At 47.3% G+C, this 13,221-nt stretch overlaps 1 protein-coding gene across 3 annotated transcripts in view; it reads right to left on the bottom strand.

Annotated features, from left to right (window-relative positions):
• Positions 1 to 3,320: 3,320 nt before the first annotated feature.
• The window catches only part of Ube4B (Ubiquitination factor E4B), a 423,977-nt gene continuing 414,076 nt past the window's right edge, over positions 3,321 to 13,221 (bottom strand). For all 3 annotated transcript variants that reach the window (XM_077655721.1, XM_077655722.1, XM_077655720.1), the window contains 2 exons: positions 11,353 to 12,194; positions 3,321 to 3,685 (listed from right to left, as the gene is read on the bottom strand). In XM_077655721.1, coding sequence (XP_077511847.1) covers positions 3,630 to 3,685; positions 11,353 to 12,194 — 898 coding nt within the window. In that variant the 3' untranslated portion in view covers positions 3,321 to 3,629. The remainder of the gene's footprint in view (positions 3,686 to 11,352; positions 12,195 to 13,221) is intronic.

Below are 13,221 nucleotides of genomic sequence, written 5' to 3'. Positions count from 1 at the left end.
AATTTGAAGGACATTTGTACAATTTGCATTCTCCAATGCACATCTGAATCAAAATAACAAGTATGTAGTAACACTTGTTAATTCTTGATTAATGCTGGCCGTTATTTCCTTTATAGAGCGGCCGGCAAAGACTTGGACCACGTCATTGGCGTACATTAAAGCTTTCGAGTGCCTTAGCACAGAAGGAAGGCCATTTATGCAAAAGGTGAATAAGATATCCCCCCCCCTTGAATATGCATGCGCTGTCTAGGACCCGTTTACTAAACACAATATCACCCGCCTAGAAAAGGTAGAGAGAAAAGCTGTAAGGTTTATTTACTCCAAATTTTCCCCATATGACTCACCCTCTGATATAATGCAGGTTAACGGTATTCAATTGTTTGGAATTTCTTTTCTTGCTTTGGAATCAAGATCTAGCTATTAACCCTTCTCCATATCTGTCACTTTCAACGTTGAGGCATACGCGCCACCATCATCCTAATTCTCTGACGCCCTATTTTGCACGAATCGATTTATTTAAGTTTTCATTTTTTCCTCGCACTGTAACCGACTGGAATGATTCTTTATTGCTTTTCGCCACACTTTGATGTTTATTAGCTTTGTTATTATTGTTTTGTTGCCATCTAACCCACCCCGCTTGGACCTGTACAAGGTTTGCAGTATTGATTAAAGAAAGAAAGAAAAATGGTGGGATATGTTGTGCACATATGCCAGGGCCATAACTCATAGTTTGTCTTTCGTCCTCCTGCTCTCGTGATCTTGTTCAGCAGCGACACGCTCGAGTTTTAGGTTCTTATTCAGCCATTCTGTACTGCGCTGCTACTTGAGGATGAAAAACTAACAAGCCCTATCTGCAGTTCTGGCAATTCCACGCCTTGTGCCATTCTGTCCGTTGTACCCCAAACGGTGTTGTTGGCTCTACAATTTTCATCGACAGCATCACTGACAATCCGAAATGTCTTCCCGTTGTTTATGCTGCATCCAGTTCGCACCTTAGTCAACTATTCAGCTCTTCAGATCGACCTCACTGCCTAGGTTAAACACCAGCTGCCCATCTTCTACAATCACCTTCTCAACCGTGCGTCACCAGTGTTGACCCTTGGAAGCCGTCGCACCACCACCATGACAGTCCTTGGCATTGTCCTTTTCATGTACAGGCGCGGACAGAAGTAAACGGAGCGCGCCGCACAAGAAAGAACTGCATGTCAGCGCCGCCTAGCCGAACAAGACGAAAGCTCGAAATAGCCACGCGCATGTGCAGGCCCTTTTCCGGCGCGACCCTCTCAATGGTCCGCTTGCCTCGCATTCATCCGACGTATATGTCATGCTGCTGCTGATGATGATCAGATGGTGGCTTTCTGTGTAGCTAGCGAGTGTTTCGGAATACACAGACCTTTTTCTTCATAAGGCAAATTGTGCGGTGACGGCTCTACCATTAAGCCGCTTCGTGTGAAAAGCAAACGCGCGTTTGCACCGCAAATAACCCGTGTGTTTCAAACCTTTGCTGCCGCTGGGACTCTTCTGCGTCTCGCTCGCAACCAAAAGCGCTCGAAACACTCTGCATACTGCCGCAGTTTTGTGTTACTTTTTTACAATTATGACTGATGATTCGTCTTGTTCCTGCCAAGTGCCGACGCTGCACTAGTGCGTGCACCCTGCCTGTCTCCCGCGAAGCACACTGTCCCTATCCTGGAACCTGCTCTTATCGCGACCGAGCAGCGCACTGCGTATCACGCTGTCATGTGCAGAGCCGGGAGCAGAGCTCATGGTAAGCACCTTGCATGCACCTTCGGATCTTAGGAAGTCTACAAGCTGCCGCTGTCTCACCCACGTGAATACCGCGGCAGTGGTGCGTCACTGTTGCTTGCCCCGCGTGCAAAATTCGGAATATAAGTACCCGCGTGCGCCCACTAATCAGAGAATGGGCCACGACAGACACCGGCAAGCGATCGATCCTAACTCTTCTGTCCGAGCTGTATTACTTCACTGCTACTGGTTACATATAGACATTGGTCTGTTGGGCAATATAGGCATGGCAACTCAGCAGCTGCATCCAGCACCTTTGAAAGCAGTCACTATACTTGCGACACTGAAACGCGCTGCAAAAAGCGCCAAGAGCAGCGGTTTCATCTTATTTCAAGCTGACCTCCTACGCCAGGTTTCAATGCACGAGCAATGTGCTGCAGGACAGACGCATGGGGCGCATGCTTTGCCACTTCATCGGTTCCACGTAGGAGCAAGCCGAAAATGAGTGGTAACTGTATTAAAAGAACCCGAAACTGCGGTGGTGGATCGAGTGTTTTGTGTATACTTGGTCGATAGCGAGACGGAAATGAATCCCGGAGGCAACTAAAGTTCGAAGGACGTGCACTATTTGCGATGGAAGCGCGCCTACAGCTGTCTCAGACGAAACAGCATAATGGTAGCGTCGCCCCCGTGGGATTTGCGGCATCAAGGAAGTGGTCTGTGCGTTCCGAAAAGCCCGCTCACTACAGAGGGCGCAGCACAACCATCTGACAATGATCATCATCAGCCGACCCTGACACCGTTTGAATGCGAGGCAAGAGGAGCAATGAGAGAGTTGCGCCGGTAGGGGGCTTGCATATGTGCGTTGCGATTTTGAGCTTATGTCTGGTTTAGCTAGGCGGCGCTGACACGCAGTTCTTTCTTGTGCGGCGCGCTCCGTTTACTTCTGTCCGCGCCTGTACACCGCACACTTGCCCAATCCAGGCTTATGCTTATGGTAGGCATGTCTTCCAGGGCCTTTACACTGCCTTCCCATCCTTAAGTACTGCTGTGCAGTCAGACTACCCAACTCTGCTTCTCATTGTATCAGCCTAGCCAGTGTCCAATGTTCCACCGCTGGAGGACGTCTACGCTGATCTCATCTGCGACCCTCCACCGACATGCCTTCGTTCTCCTCTTGTGTACAAGGAGCCAGGTTAGCAAATACTGATGTCCGGCCCAACCACCGGACATAACCGCCGGACATTGCCTGGTGCCACTCCTTAATGAGTTAATGCCCTGGGAGTCCTCATACCACTCCTGGTGCAGTGGCACAGCAGTTAAGCGATGCACCACTCCCTTGCGATGCCAGGTGCTGCCACCGGTGGGGCTTGTGCGATCCAGCAACCTCTCGCTGCCAATCATTAATTTACCTGCCAAGGTTGTGATATTGCCACAAGGTTATGTGACCTAGGTGGCCCACTTGGGTTGCTCTTCCGGGGATATCTGGCGAGAGGGCTCCTTTACAAACACCCCCTGCAGTGCATGGGTAGTAGTGGCTACAGCACAGTGCAGGGAGCAGGAAAGGACACAGCTGCAGCGCCATATTTATTATTCACCCAAAGGTGCAATCTAGAAATATACAAAATGACACCCCCAGGAAGGAGCCAGAGTGGCAACGCCGTCCTGGGGATGGGACTAACTGGCGTAACCGTGCATCCCCCTGAAAGAACATTTTTCGAGTGTGGCACCAGAACCTGTGCTGGCTAGTCAGGTACGTGTGTTCATCCAAGGCTAAAAAGAAAGACACACTGGAAGCCTCGCAGGTATCACATGCAACATGAGAACAGCATGCTCCCTGTGCAATAAATATATTTATCCAGTTGCACTCTTGAGAGCCAGCTTCACTGACTGGACCGTGACTGCTTCCACTCGGTGATGCGTTGCCGGAGTTCCTCATCTGCACCAAAGAAAAGAAGTCAACGCCTTTCTGTATAGCAGGAATGTGCAAAACTATGACCAAGCATATTATACGGCTGCACTTTTTACCAGAAGGCCAACCCATTTTTAATGACTGATAATTCGTACTTGTATGACACTTCAGACGTTATTGAGGAACTCTCATGCACCTTAAAGGAATTCTGGAAAAAAGACTGGAAGAGGAAAATGTGCAGCACAAAAAAACGCATGGGCGACAGAAGAAAGAAAAACACAGTGCTGACACATCCGCGTTTTTTGCGTTGCATATTTTCCTCTTCTGTGATGAACCAACAGGCCCAAATTATCACCCTTGATAAGACTGAAATACGCGTGTAACCCGCCGTGGTGGCTCAGTGGTTAAGGCGCTCTACTGAGCCAATTCACCCCGGTTGGAACCCCACCATGGCGGCTACGTTTCGATGGAGGTGAAACACACGTTAAAGATCCCCAGGTGGACAAAATTATTCCGGCAACCTCCACTACTGCACCTCTTTCTTTTTTCACTCCCTCCCCTCCTGGTGCAGTTTGGATGTCCACGGAGATATGTGAGACAGCTACTGCCTCATTTCCTTTTCTCGAAAACCAATTTTCAAAATCAATTTTCAATTTTTACGCGTTTACGATTTGGTATCCGCCTACCGCTCAAGATGAAGATAAATTCGAGAGGGCATAGAATATGCCTCATGTCTGGCACACATGGGTCCCAGTCCAGTACATCGCATATGAAAGAAGCACTCAAATGGGAACTGCTCGACGAGTGTCGAATGAAACTGAGTTTGAAGCTTTTTCATGCAATTTATTATTCAGCTGTTCGTGTTGAGTGCGAAAAGTATTTGGAACAGCCTTTTTATAAATCCAGGAGTGTTGACGATGATTTTAAGGTCCATGATTTTAAGGTCCGTGAAATTGAGACGAAAACTGAACTATTTAGGATGTCTTTCTTTCCTAAAACCAAAAGGGAATGAAATAGGCTTCTGAGTGATGTCGTGCATGTTGCACCAAATGATGCTTTCTTTTCGATGTTGTAAATGTGCATGTCTAAGTGCTTTACCTTAATAATAGCCATGCGCCAACTCACCCAGCAAGAAATCTCGTAATCAATGATGACGGCTATATATAGGGGTTGGTCACATTCTGCACAATTCTCTACCACCTGAATGACAGTGTGAATACGGTCTATTGTCGAGTATCCTTTATGAAAGCCTGCCTGATCATTTGGTTGGTTGCCCTGATTCTATCTGCGATTACCTTAGTAAATACCTTGTAGGCAATGAACAGTAAACTGATCGGTTTGTAATTTTTCAAGTCCTTGGCGTGTCCTTTCTTATGAATTAAGATAATGTTAGAATTCTTCCAACCTTCTGGTATGCTGCTTGATTTCATAAGGCCTTGCGTACACATTGTGGCTGATTTTTCTAGCACAATCTCCCGTCCGTCCTTCAACAGATCTGCTGTTACCTGATCCACACCAGCTGCTTTTCTCTATTGCATTGCTCCTAAGGCTTTCTTCACTTCCTCCTTTATTACCGACAGGATGATGCATTGCTGTGCGCTGCCGCCTCTCTCAGTAACGTTCTGATTACATTGGCTATAGCAAAAATTTGTGTAGAAATCTTCGGCTACTTTAACTATCTTATCCATATTGTTAATGACATTACCCTCTTTGTCTCTTATCACATCAGGTTTTTTACCTATTCCTAGTTTCCTCTTCATTGCTTTTAGGCTACCTCTCTAATTTAGAGCATGCTCGATTCTCTCCATATCATACTTGCTTATGTTGGCTACCTTGCGCTTATTAACTTCGATAGCTCTGCTAGTTCTATTCCGTCGCTAGGGTTAGATGCCCGCATGCTTTAGCATTTCGTAACCAGATTTTTTGTCTCCTGAGATAGATTGCCGGTATCCTGCCGAACCATCCTAATGCCTAATTCTACTGTGCATTCCGTGATGATAGCTGTCAGGTTGTCGTTCATTGCTTGAACATTAAGATCGTCTTCCTCAGTTAAAGCCGAATATCTGTTCTACAGCGATATACTGAATTCCTTTGCTTTCCCTCTTATCACTAACTCGTAAATGGACTTCCACTTCACTACCTTCTTCCGTTTCCTCTTCAAGCCTAAGCTAATTCGAGACCTCGCCATTCTGTGGTCGCTACAATGCACCTTTCCGAGGTTCTCCACACCCTGCACAATACCAGGGTGAGCGCATAGTATGAAGTCGATTTCATTTTTAGTCTCACCATTGGGGCTCTTCCAGGTCCACTTCCTGTTCCTTTGTTTCCGGAAGAAGGCATTCATGATTCGTGAATTATTTCTCTCTGCGAACTCTACAATTAAATCACAGCTTGGTCGCCAGCCTGCTTCTTGCCTACCTTCGCACTGAAGTCACCCATTAGTACAGTGTAATGTGATTTTACTTTGTTCACTGCCAATTCAATGTCTTCATAAAAGCTTTCAATGATCTGATCACCATGGATGGATATATGTGTGTAGGCCTGCACCACTTTCAGCTTGCACCTCTTATTAGGCATAATTACGATAGCTGCCACCCTCTCGTTAATACTATAGAGCTCCTCTACGTTGCCAACTATATCCTGATTAATGAGGAATCCCACACCTAGTTCTCGTCTATTCGCGCTAATCCGCGATAGCACAGTATGTGCCCACCCTTTAGTACTCACCTATCCTCCTAACTTTACTAAGCGCTATGACATCCCATTTAATTCCCGCTAGTTCCTTGAACAGCACTGCTAGGCTAGCCTCCCTAGATAAGGTTCTAGTGTTGAACGCTGCCAGGTTCAGATTCTTAGCACCCTTTACTGTGTCACAGGTCTGACTACCATCTTGGTCAGTTGCTCTGCAGCCACTGGGGACTGGGGGCCGAGGGTTAATTGGTTTGATCATAGAAGCTTGTGGCCAAGTACTACATTAGGGTGGTCAAATAATGCTTTGTTGAGAGAGTGTGCTGTCGGTTCTGATCACTGAGATTAGGCCGCACCCCAGGCCTGGTTATGCAATTCCATCATCACGGTTAATTTTTTCTTTAAAGCCCGGTGGAGAATAGCGTGGCACAGGGATTTGAACTCAGGTCCTATTGCATGCGAGGCGGCTGCTCTACCTCTACGCCATCACTGCACCTGGACTCAGGCTCGGCCGCGTTCATATCCTTGTGAGCCAGGAAAAGTCCTGGAGTTGGGTGAGGAACTGTATCCAATAGTTTTGCATGTTTGAAAAAACCAGCGTGAAAGAAGAACGGGACGGAAGCAAGAGAACACGGACAAGCGCTTCCGTCCTGTTCTTCTTTCGCGCTGGTTTTTTCAAACATGCACCCTCTCTAACTTGCCCAATTTAGCATTCTTGGCCAACAATTCTTCCTGGAGTGTGCAGGAAGATTGCACTCACCCTGCAGGATGTATGGTGCTTTGCTTTTAAATAGGGGTGTGCGAATATTGAAATTTTCGAATATGAATCGAATACGAATATGAAGAAAAAATCGCTTCGAATATCGAATATCTGGTCAGCACAAAAAATGGATTCAGAAAAGATAAACAAGCAAACAATGGTGCTCATATTTTTTTCAAAATAGTGTATGGCCTTTGCAAGTGAAATAAACAAAACTAGACTGCCTGAGCATCGTACAAAAAAAAAAAAAAAACGTGATGTGCGCAGAAATGTATACTACTTAATTGAACAGTATCCAACCTGTAATGTGGTCAGGCAAAATGAAATCCATAACTGACAAGACTGGAAACAAAAATAACATGATGGCTAGTAAAACCTCATTAATTTGGAGTTCGAAGAACTGACAGAAATGCCCGGCTTATTCAAAGGTCGGATTATAAAATGCCCCGCGGCCCTGAAAAAAAAAACTACCGAAAATATGGTAGTCATATGAGGCGGCTCAATGGTGCAAGCACGTGTAATCCCGTGACGAGCACAGAGTTTCGGCGTGCTGGAAGACATCGCGAACATAAGCGAGATGGGAACGCACATTGACGTCGGAATGGCGAGACTGCTTCTAAAAAGGAAAAAAAATGGCCACCAACGTGTCAGTCAGGGTCTGAAAGCGGCACGGTACTGAGATTGAACTACTGGCGAATGCGCGGGCCGACAATTTCCATTGCCACGGGTAAGTGGCGAAACTCAGAAACCAAAACTATGCGGCCAGGTTATTTCTTTGACCTAGTGACAGGGGCCCTCCGAACGTTGTCGCGCCTGCTGTTACGCCCACTTAAGAGGTACATGGGTTACAGTGCACCATGCAATAGGCGGGATTTTTACAGGATCGCTCGCCTTGTTGTGACACCTCGACTCACCTCTTCGGGAGACTCATGCGAAATTCCGCAAGTAGGCTTTCCCGCATAGCTTAGTTGACCAAAACAAGGTGACGGTGGTCTCGCTCAGAGAGTTAAGGTGACAGAACGAATGCCATGGGTGTGGGCATTAATTAGATAACAAAACGGAAGGATAAAAAATAAACGCGCTTTCGCGTTGCAATTGTTAGAAGCGGGTCGTCCCCCATCTTGTTCGCAGCACGTGTGGTATGTGGGAAAGCCCACTTGCGGAATTGCGCACAAGGTCAAGCCTAGCAGCATCGGAATGCGATCGGTCCACGCGATAAACGATGGAGAAGGAAGAGAACAGGGCCTTTATATTGTTTTCCTGGAACTTTAAACTCCATATTCAGATAATTTGCCCAGATATTGTGCTTTTGCCACAATCAAATTTACGAAAGTCGGCGCGGTATACGATAGCTGCCAAATATTCGGGAATTTTCGAATATTCGAAAATTCACGAATATCATTTCTCGAATACGAATATGAACCGAATATGAAACATATTCGAATTGTATTCGAAATTTCGAATATTCGCACACTCCTACTTTTAAATAAATGGCAAAGTGCCAGGGTCACCATGCTGCACAATTGGAACAAATTGTGGAGTAACACCGACCTACTGTATTTACATGATTGCAAATTAACTCGAATGTAAGTTGGCCCCCACATATCGCATGTCAAAAACAAAAAAAAAGAAGGGTGTGTCTGTGGGCACACTCCAAAATGGAAACGTCCAGACTTGTGCTGTCGTCAGTGCTGCTGTGATCTCACAGCACGTTGTTCTAACACCGTCGCCCAGCGAAATCCCGCACTTCGCAAATGACCGCAACCTGACACCATGTGGAACAGCTGAAAATTTTGCCTCGCTTCAGCCGCCACACCTGCATCACCCGTTCCGAAATGTCAAACTTGTGGCCCAGCGAGCAATTGTTCGTTTCTTCGATGTAAAGAATGTCAGCCATCTTGAAAGTGGCCATGAAAGAGCAGCAAACACTTACTGGCTTCAGAGCACAAATGATGCTGACAAAGCACAATATAAAAACTGCTAAAACGTGGCCAGCAGTAAAGCCAGAGAGCCAAAAAAAGAGAGCCAAAGAAAGGCTATGTGTGAGTGGCGTCGGCTCTTCCATCAGCCACTGACACTCCCTGGAAGTGCTGCCATTCCGAGGGGCGGTGCCGCCACGGTGATTGGAACAGTGGCCCTTCCATCAACTACTGACACTTCCATAAGCGCAGAGTGCACAGTTAAAAGTAAAAAAAAGAAAAAAGAAAACTGCTTCTGAAACAAGTGCTTAGAATATCAATAAAGGCCGAGTTTGGGCGAGTTGGTTTTCCAAGCTGAATGTAAAAGCGCAAAAAACAAGGACGTAGAATAAGACACACAACATGAGCGCTCACTTCCAACTGATCTTTATTGCATGCAAGAAACAGAATTTTATACTCTCGATAATGCCTGCAAGGCATTACCACAGAGTAGTGAAAGATAGATGACAGTCATCGAGCGTCACACTTGAACGATAAAAGATAGGACATCTCTTTTTGTGAGAGCAGAATTGACGGAGCACTTACGCAGTCATCCCCAGCTCGCGCTATCTCCAACGCCTCAACAATTTCGCGCGTGATTTGACATTTGTTCCCGTAAAGGATTTTGCACTTGTGAAAAAGAGGACGACAACCCTCTTTTCCTACTTTTCCTCTGCTTTTGCATTTTAGACAATGAATGCTCATGTGCCCCCGTTTTTTGCATCTTCCCGTTTGGCCTATATAATATTTACTATTATCCTGTGGTAAATATTATATAATCGCTCATTTAGGCATCTTCCCGTTTGGCCTATACAATATTTACCATTATCCTGTGGTAAATATTATATAGGCTAAACGGGAAGATGCCTAAATGAGCGATTGGGTGAGCATGACTATATTGTGAACAATAAAAAAGGGGGGCTCATGAGCATTCATTGTCTAAAATCCAAAAGCAAAGGAAAAGAGGGTTGTTGTCCTCTTTTTCACAAGTGCAAAATCCTTTACAGGAAAAAATGTCAAATTACGCGCGAAATTGTTGAGGCATTGGAGATAGCGCGAGCTGGGGATGACTGCGTAAGTGCTCCGTCAATTCTGTTCTCACAAAAAGAGATGTCCTATCTTTTATCGTTCAAGTGTGACGCTCGATGACTGTCATCTATCTTTCACTACTCTGTGGTAATGCCTTGCAGGCATTATCGAGAGTATAAAATTGTTTCTTGCATGTAATAAAGATCAGTTGGAAGTGAGCGATCGTGTTGTGTGTCTTATTCTACGTCCTTGTTTTTTGCCCTTTTACGTTCAGCTGCTCAGAATAGCCGAATGCTACTGTGTAGAGCCTTAGAGCAAACATAAAATTGCAACCACGCAGTAGCATCCCTGATATCTCACTTGTCTTGGTTTTATTTATGGTGCCATGCTTTGGTTTCGAATGGCGGGGATATGGTGACCGCAGCTGGCAAAGGACAAAGAGACATGGGAGAGGCCTTTGGCCTGCAGTGAATGTAGTCAGGTTGATGATGATCATGGGACAGATGTTGAGTGGAACGAGACACTAATGCATTGTTGCGCTTCTTATCCTTCCCTATCCCACCCCTGCCTATATGTTCCATTTCTCAGCAGGTAATAATAAGAAGTGACACAATTTCTTGGAAAACATAGCGCAAAAAGGACACGGACGACACAGAAGTGGACAGGACAGGCGCTAACTTGCAACTTTATATTTCGAAAAGCCACCACGTCTAATATATAGGAGCCGATCACCACCATCAAGCGATGAGCATGCGCAAAGAAGAGCACAATCAGGATTACAGCGTGTTTCGAACTTGTCTCCAGTACTCACTTTTCAGAATCTTGCAAATTCTTCGTGCATGTCCCCATGATGCTGGTACGGCTCCCAATAAGGCTTGCACCTCCCAAGGGATAAGTCGACGTGGTGGCTTTTCGAAATATAAAGTTGCAAGTTAGCGCCTGTCCTGTCCACTTCTGTGTCGTCCGTGTCCTTTTTGCGCTATGTTTTCTAAGAACTGTTACCAACTAGCCCAAACCAAGCTACTGTGACACAATTTCATTGGAACACATTCGATGGCATCACTAGTTATCATTTCTTCGAATACAGATGAAACACTGCCTAGCTTGCCACCTAACCTGCACAACTGGGTAGATCGCAGATTCCGCTTTTCACAAGAGGACTCTAGATGTGTTCCTGTCATTTATTCAGTCCAAAAATTTGACTGCATAGCGTCTACATGTCGACATGATACCCAGTATGGCATATGTGCGAATGATACCTGGCCGCAGCATGTCCTCGGTGAGTGGCTGGCGGTTGAAGGGGTCGGTGCTGGAGTTGAGCAGATGGCGCACAATGGTTGCCTTGTCCACCACGTGGCCGCTGGGCAGCACCACGGGCTCCTCCATGAGCGTGTCCATGAGGGGGTCCCGGAACTCATCCGGCGCGTCGGCGTAGTCCACTTGTCGACGCGCTTGCTCGGCTGCAGCCGCCACGCGCGCTGCCAGCCGCTCAAATTGTTCCAGCCGTGGCTGCGGCTTGACGCACGCGCGGCGCATTCGTGCCGCCGCGTCCGCGAACAGCTGGGCTCGATAGGAGCGCTCGTCGCGCGCCACGGCCGCCAGGAACTGAGGGTAGTCCAGGTGCAGGTACACATCTGTCAGCTGGTCCAGCAGCCGCCGTGGCTCCCAGCCATACTTCTCGGGCTGCGCCACCTTGAGGTCCTTGCAGCGTGGCCCACACAGCTGGCCCAGGTTCGAGTTGAGCATGGCTGCCAGCCGGTCCACCAGCTCGGGCCGCAGGAAGGGCTCCGGAACGTGCGCCGTCAGGTAGTGCAGCGTGTCAACCGTCTCCCGGGCCAACGTCAGGTAGGAGCGGCACTGGCGCTCGTCCAGGGCCAGCTGCCGGCGACGGCCCTGCTGCTCGGCCGCCGGCAGGCTGCCCCACTCGGTGGTGGCTGCCAAGTGCAGGCGTTTGAGGCTTTCCAGGGACTCGTCCAGCAGGAACGTGGTGTCGTTCATCAGCATGTTCACAAAGCGCACAAACTGGCGGCCCGCCTGAGACGCCTCCTCCAGGATAGCATCCCGGTGCCGGGGTCGCTCCCACAGGGCCTTGAGCAGCACGCTGCAGGGAGTCCTTCTCTCTAAGGGCCTTTGTTTTTCTGACCACAGTCCCATCCTCCCATTCTTCAAATTTACAGATGGTGGAACCAGCGAAATTGACGCGGGGCAAGACAAAGAGACACAATGCCACTGTAATCAGTTTCACTGGTTCCACTATCTATGCATTATGAGCGAACTGGCCCAGCAATTTACTCCATTGACCCTTCAAATACAACGCATTGAAAGTATGGATGATAGGACTGACGACCGGCATGAATTAACCGCACAAAGTAAAATAGGTTGCTTGATCAGCTTACTGGCAGACACCACACGATTAAGTTAACATCAAGATCCTCCAAAGGTCTACGCAGAATTGACATCTGAGCTAGTTGGTTTTTCATTTTCAAAAATTATATAACGCGCACTTAGGACAACAGACAAGGGAGACCAAACAACACAAGCGCTCGACTGACCGATGGTTCAGAGCGACACGCCACGCATGCAACCCACGGCCGCTAAAGTGAGGTGGTGTCCGCCTGGCCCGCTTTTCAAAAGCCTTGACAGCGATAACATCATCATCATCATCATCCGGACTACGCCCACTGCATGGCAAAGGCCTCTCCCACGTCTCTCCAATTAACCCTGTCCTTTGCCAGCTGTGCCCACCGTATGCCCGCAATCTTCTTAATCTCATCTGCCCACCTAAATTTCAGATGTCCCCTGCTATCCGTGCCTTCTCTTGGAATCCACTCCGTTACCCTTAAGGAACAGTAGTTACCTTGCCTTCGCATTATATGCCCTGCCCAAGCCCATTTTTTTCTCTTGATTTCGACTAGGATGTCATTAACCTGCATTTGTTTCCTCACCCAATCTGCCTGCTTCCAGTCTCTTAACGTTACACCGATCATTTTTCTTTCCATAGCTCGCCCGTTGTTCTTAACTTGAGCTGAACCCTTTTCGTTAGCCTCCATGTCTCTGCCCCACAGGAGAGTACCGGTAATATACAATTGTTGTACACTTTTCTCTCTCTCCAGGGATATTCGTAAACT

The sequence above is a fragment of the Amblyomma americanum genome, chromosome 2 (genome assembly GCF_052857255.1).
Source record: "Amblyomma americanum isolate KBUSLIRL-KWMA chromosome 2, ASM5285725v1, whole genome shotgun sequence".
NCBI classification, from domain to species: Eukaryota; Metazoa; Arthropoda; class Arachnida; order Ixodida; family Ixodidae; genus Amblyomma; species Amblyomma americanum.
Note: the sequence above shows the minus strand (reverse complement) of the source record. Positions and strands in the feature narration are given on the sequence as shown.